The sequence below is a fragment of the Gopherus flavomarginatus genome, chromosome 8 (genome assembly GCF_025201925.1).
Source record: "Gopherus flavomarginatus isolate rGopFla2 chromosome 8, rGopFla2.mat.asm, whole genome shotgun sequence".
Lineage (NCBI taxonomy): Eukaryota > Metazoa > Chordata > Testudines > Testudinidae > Gopherus > Gopherus flavomarginatus.
This window is the reverse complement of record NC_066624.1, coordinates 64983583-65006574: the sequence shown is the minus strand read 5'-3', so window position 1 is coordinate 65006574 and position 22992 is coordinate 64983583. Positions and strand designations below refer to the sequence as shown.

The following is a 22992-nucleotide window of genomic DNA, read 5'->3' as shown; positions in this document are numbered from 1 at the left end:
CTGCCCCTGCTCCACCTCTTCTCCTGAGGCCTCCTTGCCCACCGCTTGCTCCTATCTGCCCTCTCCCCCCCAGTCGCTCACCTTTATGGCAGGAGGGGGCAGAAAGGAATGAGAAGTGAAGGGAGCTTGGGAGAGGGGTGGAGAGATGGGAGTGGCAGGCAGGGGGGCCTCAGGGGAAGAGGCACAGTGGGGACAGAAAGAGGCAGAGTGGGCGGGGGGCAAAGCCTCAGTAAGTGGAGAGGCCAAGCGGGAGCGGGGCCTCTGGGGAAGTGGGGGTGGAGTGTGGATGGGACCTCGCAGGGAGGAGGCTGAGCTGCAGTGGGGCCTTAGGATGGAGCAGGGGCCATGGTCCAGGCATTGGTGCCCCCCGCCCCACAAATCTAAGAAGCTTATGGAACTTGCCCCAGCCTCCCCAAACACATATATATAGTGTAATTAGATTTTCAGAAAGCCTTTGACAAGGTGCCTCACCAAAGGCTCTTAAGCAAAGTATGCTATCGTGGGCTAAGAGGGAAGGTCCTCTCATGGATCAGTAACTGGTTAAAAGATAGGAAACGAAGGGTAGGAATAAATGGTCAGTTTTCAGAATGGAGAGAGGTAAATAGTGGTGTCCCCCAGGGTGTACTGGGACTAGTCCTATTCAACATATTAATATATGATCTGGAAAAAGGGGTAAACAGTGAGGTGGCAAAATTTGCAGATGATACTGCTCAAGATAGTTAAGTCCCAACCAGACTGTGAAGACCTACAAAAGGATTTCACAAAACTGGGCGACTGGGCAACAAAATGGCAGATGAAATTCAATGTTGATAAATGCAAAATAATGCACATTGGAAAACGTAATCCCAGCTATACATATAAAATGATGTGGTCTAAATTATCTGTTACCACTCAAGAAAGAGATCTTGGAGTCATTGTGGATGGTTCTCTGAAAACATCCATTCAACATGCAACTGCAGTCAAAAAAGTGAACAAAATGTTGGGAATAATTAAAAAAGGGATAGGTAATGAACAGAAAATATCATATTGCTTCTATATAAATCCATGGTATGCCCACATCTTGGATACTGCGTGTAGATGTGGTCGCCCGATCTCAAAAAAGATATATTGGAAAAAGTTCTGAAAAGGGCAACAAAAATGATTAGGTAAGACTGGGACTTTTCAGCATGGAAAAGAGATGACTAAGGGAAGATATGATAGAGGTCTATAAAATAATGACTGGTGTGGATAAAGTAAATAAGAAAGTGTTATTTACTCCTTCTCATAACACAAGAACTAGGTGTCACCAAATAAAATTAATAGGCAGCAGGTTTAAAACAAACAAAAGAAAATATTTTTTCACGTAACACAGTGTATAGTCAACTCCATGAACTTATCTAGTTCTTTTTTGAACCCTGTTATAGTCTTGGCCTTCACAACATCCTCTGGCAAGGAGTTCCACAAGTTGACTGTGTTACGTGAAAAAATATTTTCTTTTGTTTGTTTTAAACACGCTGCCTATTAATTTTATTTGGTGACACCTAGTTCTTGTGTTATGAGAAGGAGTAAATAACACTTTCTTATTTACTTTCTCCACACCAGTCATTATATTATAGACCTCTATCATATCTCCCCTTAGTCATCTCTAAGCTATTGGCTATTAACCAGGATGGGCAGGGATGGTGTCCCTAGCCACTTGATGATTACTGTTCTGTTCATTCCCTCTGGGGCACCTGGCATTGGCCACTGTCAGAAGACAGGATATTGGGCAAGATGGACCTTTGATCTGACCCAGTATGGCCATTCTTATGTTCTTAACTAAGGAGTCAGGGGAGGCAGGGAGTGCTTCCACCAGTCCTAGTTAAATCACAGGCTTCACAGCCTTATATAATGAGAAGCTGTATTGGTGGAGAAGGGGAAGTCCAGGCCCGACAAGGTCCCTCTGTCACAAAACCAGATGGGATTCCCCTCTAGAGCCACAAGGCCCATAACAGCCTTTCCCCTCTTCCAGCCAAGAGAGAATGTGCCTCAGTGCACCTTCCCAGAATAGGCCTGGACCTCAAGCAGGCACCTGGGCTAGCACTGGAGAGAGCTCAGGAAGTGCATCCAAGGAGTGAGGCTAAAGGTCACTGGGTGAATGAATAAGGGAGGTGGGAGGCTAGTGCACTACTGGAAGGGGCAAAAGCTGAGGATTAAATGCATTTAAAATGTGAATGTGCGACGAGGTAAAGAAAGGGTTGGGCAGGATTTGGAGGGGATGGTTTATGTACATAGATATTTAAACTGGCTCCTTCTGTTGGGTCCACAGGCTACACAGCCTCCCATTGGGAGATGCCTTCAGCATGGGAACTCCACATCGCTGTGGGAGAACACTCCTCCCACCCCTAGACTGAGTGCTTGGCTCCTGAATCTTGTGTCCAGTCTGAAGTTAAGTAATGATGGTGCCTTTCCATTGGGCCTAATTGTAAGCTGGTGTTGTTTCCACAAGCAGAGAGGCAAGACGGGGCACCTGTTGCTTTGTCCAGAACACTGCCCCCGTGCTTTGTGCTCCCACTGGATACATGGAAGATGTGTGGGTTGCAGCTGGTGCTGTTGTTGGGTTTATGGAGGGCCACCAAGGAGACTGGGATCCTGAGCTTGCATAAGAAAATGTAGCAGCTCCCACACCAACCGCTCCCACCCCTGCAGCTGGGACATGGCTAAGTTGCCCACACCTCAGGGACCTCCATGTGTTCTTGAGATCCTGCTCCCAGGTAACAAAGCTTCTTCAGGGCCATTTCCAACTCCCCACTCTCAACTATCACTTCAGTTTCTTGCCTCCCACTCCACGGCAAAGTACACAGCCAGCTGCTTGTCCCTCTTGCTGTTTTCTAAGCTGTACCTCCTCTGCTGAACTGCATTGTCCACCTGTGGCCAGGGGATTTAGCATCATTACAGACTCTGCTACGTAGAAGCCCTTATTGTCTATTGCAGTTTCCCTTCCCCCAGCCCTAAAAATGGCTCTGTCAATTAGCACCAAGTGAAGTCCAGCACGGCCCCAGTTACATCGCTGTGGCGCCAAATTCACCATTTAAAATATAACTTCCCAGGTAGGCAAGGCTTACTTTTCCCCACAACTTTTACAGGTTTCTGTTACCACCTTCCTCAGCACATGACCCAGCCTAGGAGATCAACTCACCTTGATCATTGTATCTAGCCAGATCCTTCTGGCTGATGTAGAGGTCATGGTCAGTGTCCAGCTCCCAGAATTTACAGTAGATGACGTAGAAGTGCTCATAGGAGAAGTAGTCTGTGATTTGGTTTATGTCATCCTCTTCCTCCAAGAGGGCAAGAGTCTGAAATGGCATGAGTTGGATGGGAAGTTAATTCTAGACTAGATAGGGAGATGCCAGCAATTGCGTGGGTACCAGGGCGCTGGCACAGAGGGTGAATTACACATTGTGAAATAATCCACCTCTGAAATGTAACTCTTTTCCATTTGCCAGCTGATATGCAAATACACTAATCATTTACCAGGGGAATGAGCAAGAACAGTGAATGATAGACATCCTTGTTCAGAAACGGATTTCCTGGCATGTGAGTATGGATGTCTGCATAAAAAAATGCTCATCCCCAGAGAGTCCTGTAAACACCACCACTTTCATGTGAGTGTTCAGGAATAATGAACACAAGTAGGGTGGGGCAGAGGGGGCACCAAACAGCCATCTGGAATTGTCCCCCAATGTCTGCATTCACTGCCTTCTATCAGCCTGAGACACTCAGTGACATTAGCACCATGAGTCTTCAAATCTCAGTAGGAACTGGGGCACATCCCTTGCCAGAAAACAATGAGCCCTGGAGCAACGTCATCCTAGGACAGTACACTTTTTTTCCCATCCCTTTCCTGTCTCTCTTTCTTCCCTTCTCATCAATCATCTTTCTCCCTTTCCTCTCAAGGCTTTGTGGTCTCAGCATCTCCCAACATTTGCATGTTGGGATCACACCAGGGCTTTACCAATTTATCTCTCTAGCTTCCCATCCCTGATTTCAGTGCCAGCAAGAGGCAAGATGGCCACTTCAGTCTGATAAAGTATGGTCTTAAAGAAGATAAAAAGGTCAGGGGGTCTAGGGATTGCTTTTCTCCCTCCTTCTTGTCACCCCCATACCTCTTGGTGCTTAAGAGTTTTAGATTCTCTAAGATGGAGTCTGAGAATCTGGGGGAGTCAGGGGTTTGTGTTTCTAGACAGTTTCTTGCCACAGCTGGACAGGTTGGCCTCGGAAGCCTCCTCAGCTTGACAGTCAAATGCACACAGATCAGCACACAGGACATTTCAGAAATCCAGAGTTATTCCCTTTATTCAGAGGAACCCAACTGAGTTGCACGCTACTTAGACAAAGGACTCTAAAAGCTGGGAGCAGTCTCTCTCCTCATAGAATTTAAGGTCAGAAGGGACCATTATGATCATCTAGTCTGACCTCCTGCACAAAACAGGCCACAGAATCCTACCCATCCACTTCTATAACAAACCCCTAACCTATGTCTGAGTTATTGAAGTCTTCAAATTGTGGTTTGAAGACCTCAAGCTGCAGAGAATCCTCCAGCAAGTGACCCATGCCCCACGCTGCAGAGGAAGGTGAAAAACCTCCAGGGCCTCTGCCAATCTGCCCTGGAGGAAAATTCCTTCCCGACCCCAAATATGGCGATCAGCTAAACCCTGAGCATGTGGGCAAGACTCACCAGCCAGCACCCAAGAAAGAACCTCTGCAGTAACTCAGATCCCATCCCATATAACATCCCATCACAGACCACTGGGCATACTTACCTGCTGATAATCAAAGATCAATTGCCAAAATTAGGCTATCCCATCATACCATCCCTTCCATAAACTTATCAAGCTTAGTCTTAAAGCCAGATATGTCTTTTGCCCCCACTACTCCCCTTGGAAGGCTGTTCCAGAACTTCACTCCTCTAATGGTTAGAAACCTTCGTCTAATTTCAAGTCTAAACTTCCTAGTGTCCAGTTTATACCCTTTTGTTCTTGTGTCCACATTGGTACTACGCGTAAACAATTCCTCTCCCTCCCTAATATTAATCCCTCTGATATATTTATAAAGAGCAAGCATATCCCCCCTCAACCTTCTTTTGGTTAGGCTAAACAAGCCAAGCTCTTTGAGTCTCCTTTAATAGGACAGGTTTTCCATTCCTCGCATCATCCTAGTAGCCTGTCTCTGAACCTGTTCCAGTTGGAATTCATCCTTCTTAAACATGGGAGACCAGAACTGCACACAGTATTCCAGATGAGGTCTCACCAGTGCCTTATATAACGGTAGTAACACCTCCTTATCTTTGCTGGAAATACCTCACCTGATGCATCTCTCCTGCCATGGCCTCCTAATCTGTGCATTCCCTCCATCCTTCTCCCTCAGTCATTTGATGCCTCCCGGACTTCTGAGGAGTCTTTTGAACAGTTACACTTTTGATTGTGCCCCACCTAAGTGTCATTCATCCTGCCCCTTCCCTGCTGCCCAGCACCATGGACACCATGTGCATGGAAGGAAAAGTTATTTACCTTGTACAGTCACTGGAGTTCTTCAGGATGTTTGTCCCTGTGGGGCTCCACTTCAGGTGTGCATGTGCCCCATGTGTCTTCAACCAGACATTTGGAAGCAGTGCCTGTTTAGTCCACACATGTGTCCTAGCTAACCTTGTGCCTAAAACTGAGGGTACACAGGCCATGTCAGACAAACTGCCTTCAGTTCCTTCTCTGCCGCAAAGGCAAAAACTCCAAAGCAGCGGAGAAAGAGGGTGGTTAATGGAGGAACTCTAGTTCCTATACTGTATAGGGTAAGTAACCTCTCCTTCTTCTTCGAGTAGTGAGCCTATGGGTGCGCCATTTCAGGTGACTTCCTGCTACAGGAAGTGGGTGCTTTGGACCCCAGTCTCAGACTGTTCGAAGAACAGCAGTACCAAAAGCAGTGTTTGCTCTACCAGTGTACACTAGTGTGAAATGTTTCAAAAAGGTGTGAACTGAAACACACACAGCAGCTTTGACGATTTCTGCATTTGGAACATTCTTCAACAGAGCTACATTTGTAGATTGGGCTATAACACAAAGAGGAAGCTGAATATTACGGCCTCACAGGAAGAGGGCATGCAAACAGAAAGCAACCTGGAGAGACTTTGGGTTGGGATAGGGGCCCCTTTAACTGTGTGTGCAAAAGAGACAAACAATTTGGGGGAGGGCCCTAGGGGATTTAGTCCTGTCCAAGTAGAAAACCAACACTCTTCCGACAACCAAGGTGAGAAGGGAGGCTTCTTCTCAAGTCTGGTGAGGTTTAGAGTAAAAAATGAAAATTTAATGTCCTGATTGATTTGAAAGTCTGAGGTTATTTTGGGCAAAAAGCAAAGATGTGATCAGAGAGAGACTTTCTCCCTATAAAAATGGTAAGGGGAGGTTCAGCCATTAGAACCCCTAACTTGCCGATCCCTCTAATTGCTAAAATGCAGTCTGCATGGACAAGAGAAGCAAGAAACATTTAGCCAGTAGCTCAAAAGGATGCTGGCATCATCAGCTAATTGAGAATGAGATTCAGGTCCCATCCCGGGGCAGATTGCCTGATATGTGGGAAGAGATTCATTAAACGTTTAATAAATTGAGATGTGGTGGGGTGAGCAAATACCGAAACCCCCTAAACAGGGAAATGGATGCTGTGATAGCTGCTAAATGGTCTTTAACAGAACTTAGAAACAGTTCTTCATGACTAAAAGGTAAACCAGAATGTGAGCTGGGGAGAATCAATATGGGACAGACCCTGTTGGGTACACCAGTGGTGGAATCTCTTCCATTTCTGTTGGCACGTTTTCCTCATGGATGCTTTTCTACATGCAGTAAAACCTCTTGCGCCTCTTTCAAACAGTCCATGTCTACCTGAGAGACAGCTAGCAGTCAAGCCTTGAGATGCAGTGCTCCAAGGTTGGGGTGAAGAACCTTCCTTGAGTCCTGGATCAGTAGGTCTGGTACTAGTGGTAACCATAGTGCAGGACAAGAGGAGGGGCGAACCAAATACGAGAATCATATTTGTCATGGCCAAGCCTGTGCAATTAGAATGATTTCTTCTCCATCAAAAAATGAGGAAGGCATGTCCCAGAGAATGACAATCCAGACCCACTCTTAAGCAGAATTTAAAGCATTTTCTGTTGGTGGCAGTAGCAAAGACATCTATTTCCAGAGCCCTCCAGTGAAGGAATATCCCCTTGAGAATCACTGATCTCCCACTCATGATCCTGGCAGAAGTGCCTGCTCAGGCTAAGGCAGGAGTAGACAACCTATGGCATGGGTGCCAAAGCGGCACGCGAGCTGGCTTTCAGTGGCACTCACATTGCCCAGGTCCTGGCCACCGATCGGGACACTAACTCAAGAAGCTGACACTAACCTGCCCAGACTGTCTTTGTTGGGAGTTTAAATGGTAGCAGCAAAGATATAACCTTGCATGTAGTGTAAAAAGGTGCAGGCAGCCATAACCCAAGCCTTGTAAACAAATCCTGGCCATTGTCTCTGGGTTCATTTGAGCCTGAGAAATGAGGCTTGTCAGTGCGATAAATCTGTCTACAAGTAGGTAAGCTCTGGATATCGTGGTGTCCAAGGTGGCTCCTATATATGCTGTTCATTAAATTAGTGCAAAAGTGGACATTTCTCTGTTGAGCTGAAGTCCCAGAATATCATATAGGTGATGGTCTTTGTGACTGCAGAGTGAACTTGGTTGTAAGAGGGACCCTTGAGGAGCCACCTGCTGAGATGGGGGAAAACGACCACTATGACTGTGCTGCCACCACTGCCTGAACCTTCATAAAAACCCTGGGGGTGGCAGAGAGTCTGAAGGGGAGCACTCAATATTGAAAGTGATGCTGACCGATCATGAATTGCAAGAATTGCTTGTGAGCCAGGTGTATCACAGTAAGAAAGTACAAACGCTGGAAGTTGAGGGCTGCAAATCAGTCCTCTAGATCTATAGATGTTTTTATCGCTGCCAGTCTCACTATCCTGAGTTTCTGTCCCTGGATGAAGTTCTTCAAAACGCTGAGACCTAAGATTGGTCTCCACCCACCCCTCTTTTTGGGAACTACAGAGTATTTGGAGTAGAACTCCTTTCCTCTGCTGGCTCGAATGGCTTCTATGTGAAGAAGGGATTGAACTTCTTGTCTCAGAAGACATTTATGAGATGGGTCCCTGAAAAGGGACAGGGAAAGGGAGTAGGAATGGAGATTAAATTGATGGGAATAGCCTGAGGGTACAAACTCCAACACCATCTGTTCCCAAGATCTTTGAAAATGGGAGAGACGATTCCCAAAGTGTTGGGCAGGGGGAGGTTAGAACACCACAACCATAGATCTGAGGGATAGGGTGGTTCCCAACCTATGACTAAAGCATTAAAATGGATGCTTGCCTGCTAAGCAAAGCTGTGATGCTGTCATGGCAGAGGTTAAGCTCTTCTCTTTCGAAACCTAGTATTTTTCTTAGGTGGTTCTGATAATCAATGGTAAACCAGGAACTGAACAGAGTGAGACCTCTGTACTCATAGATTCATAGATTTTAAGATGAGAAGAAACCATCATGACCATCTGGTCTGATCTTCTGCAAATTGCGGGCCACAGAACCTCACCCCCTACTCCTGTGATAGACCCCGAGCCACTGAGTGAGTTATTGAAGACCTCAAATCATGATTTAAAGACTTCAAAGTTACAGAGAATCCACCATTTACACCAGTTTAAACCTGCAAGTGGAACATTCCCTATGCAGCAGAGGAAGGTGAACCCCTCCCACCCCTGGGTCTCTGCCAATCTGACCCAGGGGAAAGTTCCTTCCCAATCCCAAATATTGCGATCAGTTAGACCCTGTGCATGTGGGCAAGACCCACCAGCCAGACACCTCAGAGTCTTCCCAATCTAGTGTCCCATCTCTGGCCATTAGTGATATTTGCTGCTAGCAACTGCAGATCGGCTACCTGCCATTGTAGGCAGTCTTATCATACCATATCCTAGGACTGCACTGGCTTTTTTCACAGCTGGATCCTATTGGTGGCTCATACTCATCATGTGATCACTCAATACACTCAGGTCTTTCTCCTCCTCTGTCACTTCCAACTGATAGGTCCCCAAATTATAGCAAAAATTCTTGTTGTTAGTCCCTAAATGTATGATCTTGCACTTTGCACTATTAAACTTCATCCTATTTCTATTACTTCAGTTTACAAGGTTGTCCAGATTTTCTTGTATGATACTCCAGTCCTGCTCCCTATTGGTAATATTTCCCAACTTTGTGTCATCCACAATTTTTATTAGCACACTCCCATTTTTTGTGCCAAGATCAGTAAAAAAAAAAAAAAAAAAAAAAAAAAAAAGTTAAATAAGATTGGTCCCAAGACAGATCCCTGAGCAATTCAACTAGTAACCTCCCTCCAACCTGACAGTTCATCTTTCAATATGACCCATTGTAGTCTCCCCTTTAACCAGTTCCTTATCCACCTTTCAAATCTCATATTGATCCCCATCTTCTACAATTTAACTAATCATTTCCCATGTGGAACTGTATCAAATGCCTTATTGAAATCCAGGTAGATTAAATCTACTGCATTTCCTTTGTCTAAAAAATCTCAAAGAAGGAGATTAGTTGGTCTGGCACAATCTACCTTTTGTAAAACCATGTTGTATTTTATCCCAATTATCATTAACCTTTATGTCCTTAACTACTTTCTCATTCAAAAGTTGTTCCAAGACCTTGTATACAACTGAGGTCAAACTAACAGGCCTGTAGTTTCTTGGATCACTTTTTTCCTTTTCTTAAAAATAAGAACTTTATTAGCAATTCTCCAGTCATAAGATATGACCCCCAAATTTACAGATTCATTAAAAATTCTTGCTATTGGGCTTGCAATTTCAGGTGCCAATTCCTTTAATATTCTTGGACGGAAATTATCTAGGGCCACTTATTTCATCCCATTAGGCTGTTTGAATTTGACTTCCACCTCAGATGTGGCAATTTCTACCTCCATAGCCTCATTCCCATTAGCCACCCTGCTACTACCCCTAAGCTCTTCTTTAGTCTTATTAAGAATTAAGGCAAAGTTTTTGTTTAGGTGTTGGGCCATGCCTAGATTGTCTTTAATCTCTACCTCATCCTCAGTGCTTAGCAGTCCCACTTCTTTCCTTGTTTTCATTTATATGGCTACAGAACCTTTTATTATTGGTTTTAATTCCCTTTGGAAGGTCCAATTCTGCGTGGCTTTTGGCAGTTCTCACTTTATCCTTACACTTTCTGACCTCCAAGACATAATTTTCCTTGCTAATGCCTCCCATCTTCCATTCCTTGTAGGCTTTCTGCTTTCTCTTAATCACCTGAGATGTTTGTTCATCCAGCTTGGTCTGCAACCCTTCCCTATGAATTTTTCCCTTGCTTGGGATGCAGGCTTCAAATAGTTTCTGCAACTTTGACTTAGAGTAATTCCAAGCCTCCTCCACATTCACAGCCTTGAGCTCTTCAATCCAGTCCACTTTCCTAACTTATTCCCTTAATTTTTTTAAAGTTAGCCCTTTTGAAATCAAGAACCCTACTCACAGATCTTTTTTGTTTAGCCTGCCGTTTAGTTTAAACTGAATTAGCTCACCGTCGCTTGAACCAAGGTTGTCCCTTACAATCAGTTCTTCTATGAGGTTCTCAATATTCACCAATACCAAATCTAAAATGACATCACCTCTTGTTGGTTCAGCAAATATTTGATGAAGAAATCTGTCAGCTATCACATGCAGGAAAATCTAGGCCCTACTATTATTGGCTGCACTTGTCCTCCAATCTATATCTGGGAAGTTCAAGTCTCCTGTAATCACATAATCTCCAATAGTATTTATTTAATTAAAAACATTAAAGAGGTTTTTATCCATATCCAAATTGGATCCCACACCCCAAGCACTAGCTTTCTTCTGTAAAGTGATTTTGGCCCAAACAGACTCGGTCTCATCCATTCCATAACTTCTAATTTCTTTACAGTCCACTTCATCATTAAAGCCGTGACCTGCTGAATTTTTTTTTATTTGCATGATGTACATACTGACTGAGAAGAGGGTAGCTCTTGAATCCTTCAAAGAATGTAAGCATTTGTCAGCTGACTTGGTGAACAGCTTCAAATGATATAATGGGAGATTTTTAGTGGTGCTCTGGACCTCTCTCAGGATTGCGGATGATTACAATTAAAATGCATGGTGCATAACAATCACTGTATATATAGAGTGAGCCATTGTGTCAGCTGCACCAGGGAGGCTTGCAATGATGTCCTAGCTAGCAATTGTACCCCTGTGTTTGCTCTCACTGTTCTTAAGGTAGCTGGTCAATAAAGGCATTTCGCTTCCCAAAATTGGTGTAATTATGTTTCATGAATTGGTAACTCTAAATTGTAACAGATGGATGTAGATGAATAACTTTTGCCACTGAACAAGTGTAGTTGTCGCTGATCTTTGTCATGTGAAATGGATCTAAAGGGGTGTAGCCTGTTCCCCTCGTTCACAGCGCCAATAGTGAGTTTGGGGCTGAGTGCATGAACATGTACTCAGAACACTTAGCAGGAACATAATACTTCTTATCTGCCCTTGTGGGGATATAGTAGCAAATTGCTTTAGGCAATGGAGGAAGCAGTATGGAAAATGTCTATTAGTTTCTGCTAGGTCTCACGGGTCTCTTCCAAAGGGATTGAGAGGGAATCAGCAATTCTTTTAATGAGTTCCCAGAACTGCTTGAACTCATCTGCATACACAGAAGAAGAGGCATGATAGCCTCCTCAGGTAAGGAGAAAGAGCTGTTGGTCTGAGACGTAAGCTTCTTAATCAACCCTCTTCTCCCTTTCTCCTCAGAGGATTCCACCTGAGGCGAGGACTGAAGTGGAGGGTCTGAAGGAATGGAAGGTTTTCTTCTCGGATGCTCCTTCAGAGAGTAACTGGAGGCCCTAGAGAACTGCTCCCTATCAGCTGCTCACAGATCAACATGATCACTGAGGAGAGGGCTCAGTGTTTCTCTTTTTCAAAGGTTTAGAGGTACCTTGTGAGAAGACCTCCTGGACAAGCAAATAGCAGTAGCTGAAGTCGATGGCACACTCTGCATATCAGAAGCCCAGTGCACAGAGGGATGTCATAGCCTGGGTCTGACGAAGCCTGCAAGGAGCACTCCATGTGGAATAGTCTGAGTTCAATCTCTCTGTTCTTTCTTGACCTACTCTCAAAGTCAACACAGACTGTACACCTGGAAAGGATGCGGGTGTCCTGAAGGCAGTTAGGATGCCATCATTAATAGGGATAGCACTGGCAAGTCAGGCAGGGATTAAACCCAACAGACCTTGGCATATCCTGAGAAAATAAACAAACAGAACTTCTACAGCAAGAAGTCCCCTCAGAAGAGGGGTGCAGAATGAGGCAGTCACAATAAAGAACCCCCAACTATGTATTAGTTACAAAATACTATAACTAACTGTTTAACTATTAAACTGTAACAATGCTAAATATTTACAGAAGAGCTAAAATTAAACTAAAGCACTGCAAGTCGTGCTTGGTCTCAGGCCAAGTGCAGTTGAGAAGGAACTGAAAGTGGTTCATCTGACACTACCTTATATACCCTTAGGACAGGAGTTTAGCTAGGGCACATATGTGAACTGAACAGGCACTGCTCCCAAAGGTGCATGGAAGCCATGCACACCGGAAGTAGAGCACTCAAACGGACATTACTCAACAAACGAATAAACGGGTTCCCAGGAACAATTTATAACCCCTGAATACAGCCTCTCTCACTGAAGAAGATAAAGGCAGAGTGGGGTTAGCATGGGTTGTGTTGGTGATAGGTGCACCTGAGCAGCCTTAACTAGTTTTCAACCTAGTACTTTGCTGTGTGGGATATAGAAAGAACTAGGCTCATTGTTTCAGAAAGAAGCAAGATCTAAATATTTGTGCTCAATGCAGCATTAGTGAATATGTATTATAGGGATCCTACCCTGGGCTAGGCCTTCACTAACCTCCTGCAGTCTCTCTTCAGAACTGGGGTCTCTGGAGAGGCTATAGAAACACAAATATTTCAGAATATGTACTCTTCTTATATTAAGCCACGAAAATTACATACTTGCAAAAAGTTGCTTTTCCTCATCTCCGTTAGGGTGATTTTACCAGACCAGGATCTATTGACCATGTAGAATATTCTCTGTATAACCTACAAAAAGCAAACAAATGAATAGTTATCTTAAAGACATGGACTGCCTAAATTACACCAGATTGTAAATCTGAAGTGAACTTATTCATTTGGTTTAAATAATTAAAAGAAAATGTTAATTTACAATTTTGATTTACATGATAATGGACAACCCTCAGATATCCACCCCAAATGCATCACCAAACTCATCCCTTCATCCTCACCCATAACAATTTTACATTCAACAACAAACACTTTGTCCAAACCATGGAAACAGCCTTGGATACTAGGACGGCTCCCCAAAATGCCATCTTCTTCATGGGCCACCTTGAAAAAGAATTTCTGGACAAATGCACCAAGAAACCAATGATTTACCTGAGATACACTGATGATATTTTCATCTTCTGGACAGATGACTTAAACTTCCTCATAGATCACCAACACAACTTCAACAATCACCCCTTGTCCATTCAACTCTCTCTGGAACACTCTGACACTAGCATCAATTTTATGGACATCACAATCAGCTTCAACAATGGAACCCTTCAGACAACTACATACAAGAAACTCATAGATCATTGCACATACCTTCATAGATCTAGAAACCATCCCAAACACATCAAAAAATCTGTTATCTACAGCCAGCACTCAGATACCACAGAATATGCTCCAAGGAGGAAGTCTGGGATGTACACTTTAATATACTCAAAACAACCTTCAAACAAGGACACTTATTCAGAGAACCTGCTTCAATACAGAAATAAATCCCCTCTGACCATGCACCCCTATTCGTCACCTACCACCCCACACTGGAACTCATAGGGGGTATCATCAAACAACTACAACCCTTAGTATATGGGAACCACACACTGAAATAATTTTTTTCCTGAAACCTCTCTTCTCGCCTTTTAACAACCACCCAACCTCTCCAAGCTCATCAACAGAAGCAAGCTCCCAACAGGCCTTTTGATAATAAACTGCTGATGCACAGCAAGCAGGGATGCCCAAGTGAAAAGCATTATTCTGGGTACACGTATCATACGTTAACAATGGAAGTAGCAGAGACAGATTACACTGCTCTACAGTCAAAATGCTTCTGAAATAAATGTAGTCCAACTTTACTAATTCTGGGTCACTGAGAATGAAAATGATGCTTAAAATTATTGATTGGCTCTAGTTTTCAAGATATGCTATTGGGTCAGTATATACGACCCTTGACTTGGGAATGGCGGAGGATAAGTGAGTTATAAAGGGAAGCGATCTCAATTTAAACCAGAAATGACTAAAATACTTCTTTGGCTGGATCTATGAATAAATCTATGACTGGGTTTGGACAGTACTTGCTTTTTAGGCAAAACAATGAATGATGCAATCTGAAGCTGGTATTGCATCATACATGATATGAATTGCATCATGTTATTCCTAGAAGTCATGGATGACGCAATCATAACGAAGCTTACATCACTCTGCTGAACAAATTGCCCTATATCAGCTCTAGAAATCATACAGTGTCGTGCTCTCTTATTTGTCAGTGTTTGATTTTGCAAAGGGACACATTTCCGTTTAGCCAAAGTGAGCAGAGATGCCTCGTACTTGTGTGAACAGTGCAGATAACTTCTGCTATGTTTGTGGTGAAGTGACTTTTGCATCACAAAAGCGCAGTATAACCACTATGGTTAAGAAAGCCTATCACCTTTATTTTGGCTGCAAACTTGGAGATCAGAACAAGAGGTGGGCCCCACACATATGCTGCAACACTTGTGCAACAAATCTTCGCCAGTGGTTGAACAGGAAAAGGAAATCTATGCCTTTTGCAGTGCCAATGATTTGGAGAGAGCCAACAGATCATACCAGCAATTGTTACTTCTGCATGGTGCCTCCAGTTGGGAAATTTGTGTCAAAGAAGAAAAAGTGGACTGTGCATTATCCAAACATCCCATCAGCTATACGCCCAGTACCCCACGGAGAAGGACTGCCGGTTCCTGATGCACCAGAATCATTCTCACTTGAGTCAGAGGAGGAAGAGGAAGAGGATGAAACTTCTGGTCCTGAACCATCAATGTCACAGGATCCACATTTTCTCCCATCCTCCTCCTCTGAACCACACCTCATAACACAAGGTGAACTGAATGACCTTGTTAGGGATTTGGAACTACCCAAGAGTAAGGCAGAGCTGTTGGGCTCCAGACTACAGCAGTGGAATCTCCTGGCAAGCTATCAGGGCAAATGGAGCCCATCAATGCTTGCAGACTATTGCTGGACAGTGACAAGAGATGCTCCATTTAATGAATACAAGAGACAAGCCAAGAAGCGCCGAGTAGACACTGAATAGGACTAAACTATGTACATAATAGTTTTTTGCCTTTTGTTTCATAATAAATTTGATTTATATAACCCTTTTGCTGATTTTTAAAGTGTTACATAAACAGGACAGGTGAAATATTTTCATGTAAAGCAACCATAAACACATGAAAAGACCTAGGTTTACAATTTATGATTAAAACTCTACTATCTACACAATATACATAGACATAAAATGTAAAAACTTAAATATCTTAGAAACAGTAGCCAATCAGTTGTTTTAATTGTCATATTTGAATTCAGCACATCAAAATACATAATAAATATCACATTTTATCTCTGAAGCAGACGACTTCTCAAAAATTGTATACCAGTGTTATCTGGCTGGATGTGGCACAGGCCATTGGTCATGTGTTTATGTCACTCAGTCCCCACTCTGACCTCTAGTAATCTGGAGGAGGACAGAAATACCAGTTAAGTGAGCGCAAACAAGAGGTAGTACCTAGATAGCATGATGCTGAGGTCATGTAAACACCCATCCTAGTCTCACTCCCTTCAGCATGAAATAGCCATTTTATTAAAACTTCACATGGTGATGAGCATAAATGCCAAAATGTGATTAACAGGACAAGGCCAAGCTTAATAACAGTAGAAACAAGAGCAAAGAAAGACAACTAATAAGTCTGTTCTTAGAAGTTATAGAAGATTACTATTGTGTACAAACCTATTGAACAGGATGGACCAGCTGTTCCAAGTAGTCTCTGGTCCTACCAAGATAAACAGATCAAACCAATAGTAGATGGGGGGCTCTCTAACCCAGCCAAACGCTGAGTCTTTACTGAACAAGAAAATGATGGCAGTGTCAATGGTGCTAGGTTACCATGGCATAATAAAAAATCATGCCCTCCAGAAAGAAATACACATCCTTCAGCAAAGGTTACTGTATGGGTTTGGGCTAGAACTGGAGATAAAATAAGATGTTTTACTTTGCAGAGAATCCAGATCTTTAACCGAAATCACAAACCGAAAGAAGTTTAAAGATTGGGGGAGCCATGGAATACATATGGGTGGCCAGCTCCTCAGTGAAGAAACTTTTTTCACTTATTTGGAAATAAAAAACTAGCTTTAATTGGCCTACCCTCCTATGTACCAATACCTTCAAGTTAGACATTATGTTTCTTAACTTTTTGGAAAAGGTGTTTTAAGCTAACTTTAGGAGGAGTGATGGAATCTGGGCAATCAGGAAACAAAAACAAAAAAATAGTTAATTTATATCAATCTTTGCAAACAACTTTCCTAAAAATAAAAAAGGTCCATATATGACACAATGGGAAAGGAGTTGGATACAAAAATGACTTTAGAGAAATGGGATTTAACCTGGAAAAGAGGACCAGCAACCTCAATCTGTAGCATGATAAAAAAAAAAGTTTATTTAAGATACTGCTTCAACGGTGTCTCACACCAGTGAGGTTAAGAGAGAGAAAGAGAGACTGAATAGGGAGAAATGTTGGAGAAATTGCAGTGAAAGAGGAGTGTGATGGGGTAAGCCCCCATTCTGGGCAGGAAAGGGCTAAAGTTCACTTAGGCACATTCACTCCACCTAAATGGTACACCTCTACCCCAATAAAACGCAGTCCTTGGGAGACAAAAAATCTCACCACGTTATACGTGGGATCGTGTTATATCAAACTTGCTTTGCTCTCCCTGTTCCTTGTTCCCTGACCGCCCCCTCCAGAGACCCCCCTCCCTAATCACTTCCAGGACCTCCCAATGCCCCTGTCCCTTGACTGCTCCGATCCCTATCCACCCCCCCCCCGACAGACACTAACCAGCAGCGGCGGAAAGCAGAGCAGCATGGCCCCAGTCCGTTCCACTCCGCCAGCTCCCAGTCATGGCACTCCGCTTCCTGCCGTTGGTGAGTTTGGGGAGGTTGGGGAAAGGATGCCCCCCCGCACCCACCTGCGGCAGGAAGTGGATCGCCACGGCTGGGAGCTGGCTGGGGCTGGGCTGCTCCACTTCCCACGGCCGGTGAGTGCAGGGAGGTTGGGGAAAGGACACCCTCTGCACTCGCCGGCAGCGGGAAGTGGAGTGAGGTAGCCCCAGCCTGCTCCATTCTGCCAGCTCCCAGCTGCAGCATTCTGCTTCCTGCCGCCGGTGTGCGCGGGTAGGTTGGGGAAAGGACTCATCCTCGTACTCACCTGCGGCGGGAAGCGGAGCGCTGCGGCTGGGAGCTGGTGGAGTGGAGCTGGCTGGGGCCAGGCTGCTCTGCTTCCACCGCTGCTGGTGAGTGCGGGAGGGATCCCTTCCCTCAAACCCTCTCCCCCAAGCGACACAGTTGGGGCTGGGGCAAGGGAAACAGAGCAGGCTGCTCCCAGCCCCCCGCTAATCCCCCGGGTCACTCTGGGACTGCGGGGTCCCCAAAAGTGCCCTCCCACAGCTCCTGCCCACCAGACCCTGGGGGGAGGGGAAGATCTTGACAGCCCCTGAGACCCTTTGCCCCTTATCAAACCCCTCGGCCCCGCCCTGGTCCGGCACCCTTAACATGCTGCTCAGAGCAGCATGTCAGAGCTTTACCATGTTATATGTGAACCCGTGTTATATTGGGCTGCGTTATATCAGTGTAGAGGTGTAATTATATAATTACTTGTCAGCTAGAGAGGGTGAGACTAAAGAAGGATCAGATGATAACACAACAGACATTTGGGCCTTATAAATAGGCTGAGAGGTCATTCTGGGGCAAGAAGATATAAGGACCAGACAGTCCCATTATCCTCTCTTCTGACAGCAGCAAGTGCCAGATAGAATAGAATATCTAATAATATTGGAAGGGACCTCAGGAGGTCATCTAGTCCAACCTCCTGCTCAAAGCAGGACCAATCCCCAGATGGATTTTTGCCCCAAATGGCCCCCTCAAGGATTGAGCTCATAACCCTAGGTCTAGCAGGCCAATGCTCAAACCACTGAGCTACCCCTCTAATGTTTCTGATGGAATGAACAGAATAGGGTAATTCTGAGTGATCCATCCCGTCGTCCAGTTCCAGCTTCTGGCAATTGGAGGTTTAGGAACTCCTGGGACATTCGGTTGCAAACCTGAACATCTAATTGCCATTGATGGACCTGTCCTTCAAGAAGTTATCTCATTCTTTTTTTAAACCAGTTGTATTTTTAGCCTTCACATTATCCCCCGGCAATGAGTTCCATAGGTTGACTGCATTGTGTGAAGAAATACTTCCTTATATTTATTTTAAACCTGTTGCCTTTTATTTTCAGGTGGTGATCCCTAGTATTTGTGTTACACAAACGGCTAACACCACTTCTTCATTCACATTCTCCACATCATTAATGATTTTATAGACTTCTATAATATTGCCCCTTAGTTGTCTCTTTTCTAAGCAGAATGGTCCAGTCATTTACATTTTTCCTTGTATAGATGCTGTTCCATTTCCCTAATCATTTTTGTTACCCTTCTCTGTAGCTTTCCCCATTCTAATATATCTTTTTGAGATGGGGCAACTAGAACTGCACACAGTATTCAGGGTAGGGTGTTCCATGGATCTATAAAATGGTATTATGATATTTTCTATCCTATTATCTATCCCTTTCCTAATAGTTCCTAACATTCTGCTAGCTTTTTTGACTGCTGCTGCACATTGAACAGATGCTTTCAGAGTCAGTCACAATGATTTCATGGTCTGTTTCTTGAGTGGTAACAGATGATTTAGATCCCTTCATTTTTATGTCTGGTTGGAATTATTTTTTCCAATGTGCATTACTTTGCACTTATCAACATTGAACTTCATCTGCCATTTTGTTGCCAAATCACCCAGTTTGGTGAGATTCCACCTCCATCAGCGTGACCTACTCTGTCATTCCTTTATGTTTTGTATCCTGTGTGATGGAATATACCCCTGTATTCACACCCTACAAACTACTGTAAAAATCTTTGTACAAAATACACCTTCTAAGATATAATTTGGGAACTGATAACTTGCTGGTCAATATTGTCCCGATAAAATATGTGTGGCAAAACACTGTATGTGAAGTTATAAGATTGCCCTGTACCATGTTATGTTCCAAACCTCACAGCCCTGCTCAGGCAGAAGTCTGCAAACAGGTTTGTTGTAAACATTTGTAATTTGTAATTTGCATTTAAGCAGTAAACAGAGTTATCAGCCAGGAAGGGAAAACAAAGGAAGCTCAAACAGGTGAAAAAAAAACCAGCAGAGAACATCCTTCCACATAGTCACTTTGTCTCTCAGCTGGAAATATTTTTCAAAGGGGAGGGGACGGGACAGGACTGGACTAAAACTATAAAAAGAATGGACAAACACCCCAAAGCACACACAAACCTCTCTCCCTCTGCCCATTGCATTCACTGCGCCTGAAAAAAACAAAGGAAACAGCCACTGGACTCTGGGAGAGGGATCCTGACCTGAAGAGTTTGGTCAATAATTTTGCTGGAAGCATGTATTAAGAAACTTTGCTTGAATCTAATATAGTCTATTAAGTGAAGCACTAGAAAGCATTTTATCTTTATTTTTCTTGCAACTATTTCTGACTTTTATACTTCATTACTTGTACTTACTTAAAATCTCTCTCTGTGTAGTTAATAAACTTTATTATTTTATCTAATCCAGTGTTTTCAAGCTGAAGTATCTGGGTAACTCCATTTAAGGTAATAAAATGGTATATTATTCCCTTAAAGGAATAATGGATTTAATATATTTAGATTGGGGAGGGCTGGGAAGTACAAGACATACATTTCTGGTCGGGAATCTGGGACTGGGAATGCATTGGGGTCACCCTGCAGTGTAACCAAGGCTGGTGACAGCCAGGGTGTGACTAGAGTGCTGCAGTTACACAAACACACCTGGGGATGACCTGCATGCTGGTGGCTAGTTGTGAGCAGTCCAGGTTGAAGGGCACAGCAGCAAGGCATTGCAACATACCCCAGGTTACAGGGCAGGGGTGACAGCCTCTGGCTGGTCTGGATTGTACAGTTGGTATGTCACAGCCTGCTATTACCATGTCCCATTGATTATCCTCATTCCACTAAGTTTCTGCAATGCCTACTATATCAATATCCTCATTTACTGCCAGGCACTCTAGTTCACCCATCTTAGTATTTAGACTTCTAGTATTTGTATACAAGCAATTGTACATTTTGTCAATATTCAGTTTCTTGCCTTCCTGTGTTATATTAATTGGGGCTCTTTTACATTTGACTGTTTCTCACTAGTGCAGAGCTCTGCTTTACCAGCTTCTTTCCTTTCCTCTTTACTAGGATATAGAGTTCCCCCTTTAATAAAGTAATCCCTAAGGAATGTGTCCACCCAAACCGTGTGGTCCGCCACACCTATTGGCTTTCTTCTAGCCCTTAATTTAAAACATTCGCTACCTTTCTAATTTCACATGCAAGCAATCTGATTTCATTTTGGTTTAGGTGGTTTAGGTTTGGTATAGGCTTCTCCTTTTCCAAAAGTTTCCCCAGTTCCTAATAAACCTAAAACCCTCCTCCCTATATTATCATCTCATCCACGCACTTAGTCCCTGCAGGTCTGCCTGCCCATCTGGCCCTGGGCTTTTTATTCCTGGCTCTGTCAGTGTCTGCTGGATGACTTTGGGCATGAGGTACTAGGCCAAAGAGCGTGGGAATGACTCTGTGGTCCAGAGGTTAGGGCACCATATGGGAGACCCAGAGTCCAGGTCCCTTGCTTCAGTCACTCTAAGTATTTATATGAAGTGGAACAGCTTCAACAGGACAGACTGAGAGAGGCACCTGCCTCCACATTAGAATATCCCATAGCTCAGTGGTTAGAGGACTCCTCGGAATGGTGAGAGACCTCTGTTCAAATCCTTTCACCCCTGTGGCAGAGGGAGGGAACTGAACTCAGGTTCAGCCATCTGACTGCTCTAACTGCTGGGCTAAAAATTCCCCTCACCCACTCTTGTTGTGTAGCTGATGACCAGTACAATCAGTAGCTGAAAGTTAAGGCTAGACAAAATCAAAATGAAAATAATGTCCACATTTTTAAGACTGATGGTGATCAGCCATTGGCTCAGCTCACCAAGAGATGCAATGGACTTTCCATCACTTGAAGTATTTAAATCAAGAAGGGATGTCTTTGTAAAGTTATGTTCCAGCTCAAATACAAGATGCTGTGTTTGATGCAGGAATTACTGGGTGTTCCTGACAGACACTGTCATCCTGGTCTACATTTTCGCTAGTAAAAGTGACACTGACTCTCGATTCCAGTTTGCACAGCAGCTCTAAACTTAAGATTTTATTAACTACCACAGGGTTTCTCAGTCTGTCTCGCATGCTTGGACTGCACCAGTTCACCTTACAGAAAGGGCCATTATCAAACCTGCCAACTCTACAGGGTTTCTGACTATAGGTCTCAGTCACACCAGCAATCTAACAGGAAGAAACCCTTTTGATTGGCTGCCTTCTCCATTCCCTGACCTGCTGGGCAGCCAATCAAAGCCACTGAAACATGTCACCAATCAGCATATGTAGCAGACAGCACTGCATTCCTCCCTGCCCCCACCCCTGCTTAAGAGGAACATCTTCTTCATGCTCCCTCTCTTCCGCTGCTGTAAAAGTGAGGGATATGGAGGGAAAGTATGAAAGACTGGGATTTCTCTCCATTTCCATTCTCTCTCCTTCCCTCAGTCACTCTAGATTTATTCAAATTTATGCAAATCTGCAGTTTACCCATTTCTGCTTTGAAGGATAGTGGTCCATGTGCTTTACACTGCAAACTTCCTCTCCTTCCTTTGTTCCAGGTTATAAAACCAATCAGTAGCAGGAGGTGCACATGAGTAGGGCCAGAGCTGCAGCGCAGCTTGAAGCATTTGGGCCCTGGCCCCACTCCCCATTCTTATTGTGCAGTCACTCCTCAGAGAGGGCTTCAGAGCAAAACTGCCCTTGCACTCCCAGTTTAGGAATGCTGTGAACTGCTACCAGGACTAATTCTGCTGTAAACACTTCTGAGGAGCTTTTGGTTTCTTGCTGATCCTGAAAGCCACACCTCTTCCTATTGTCTCCTTGGCTTAGTTTTCTGCAGCACTGCGGATTATCAGCTTTGAGCTTTGTATACAAATTCTGTGATGAGAGGCCACTGCCTGGGTCCCTCCTCATGCCCCAGGCCTCTGCATAAGACCCAGCTCTAACTCTAGGACACTGGCAGGGCAGTTCCAGCCCCTCTCCCCACCCTTTCCTTGGAACAACTCACACAACTCCACTTCTGGAAAAACAAAGTTTTATTAAGGCAGTTGGGCTTCCCTCCCTGCATTCTCCCCTTCACATCACCAGAATTGCTCAGTTTTTTCCATCCACACCTGGCAGCACCTCATAACCCAATGCACTTTTCAATAGACAGTATATTTTGCCAGTAGGGTCTTTTATTGGTGCTTCCTTGGCTTAGATTTTTGCTATCACTGCAGAGCACTAGCTCTGGGAGGATAAGCCATACTGTGGAATGGTTTTACAGGTAAGTGATTCCCCATGGGA

At 44.1% G+C, this 22992-nt stretch overlaps 1 protein-coding gene across 5 annotated transcripts in view; it reads right to left on the bottom strand.

Moving 5' to 3' along the window:
• The window catches only part of PPP2R3A (protein phosphatase 2 regulatory subunit B''alpha), a 767863-nt gene that overhangs the window by 28956 nt on the left and 715915 nt on the right, over window positions 1–22992 (bottom strand). For all 5 annotated transcript variants that reach the window (XM_050965378.1, XM_050965375.1, XM_050965376.1 and 2 more), the window contains 2 exons: window positions 13110–13196; window positions 3158–3314 (listed from right to left, as the gene is read on the bottom strand). In XM_050965378.1, the coding sequence (XP_050821335.1) occupies window positions 3158–3314; window positions 13110–13196 (244 nt within the window). The remainder of the gene's footprint in view (window positions 1–3157; window positions 3315–13109; window positions 13197–22992) is intronic.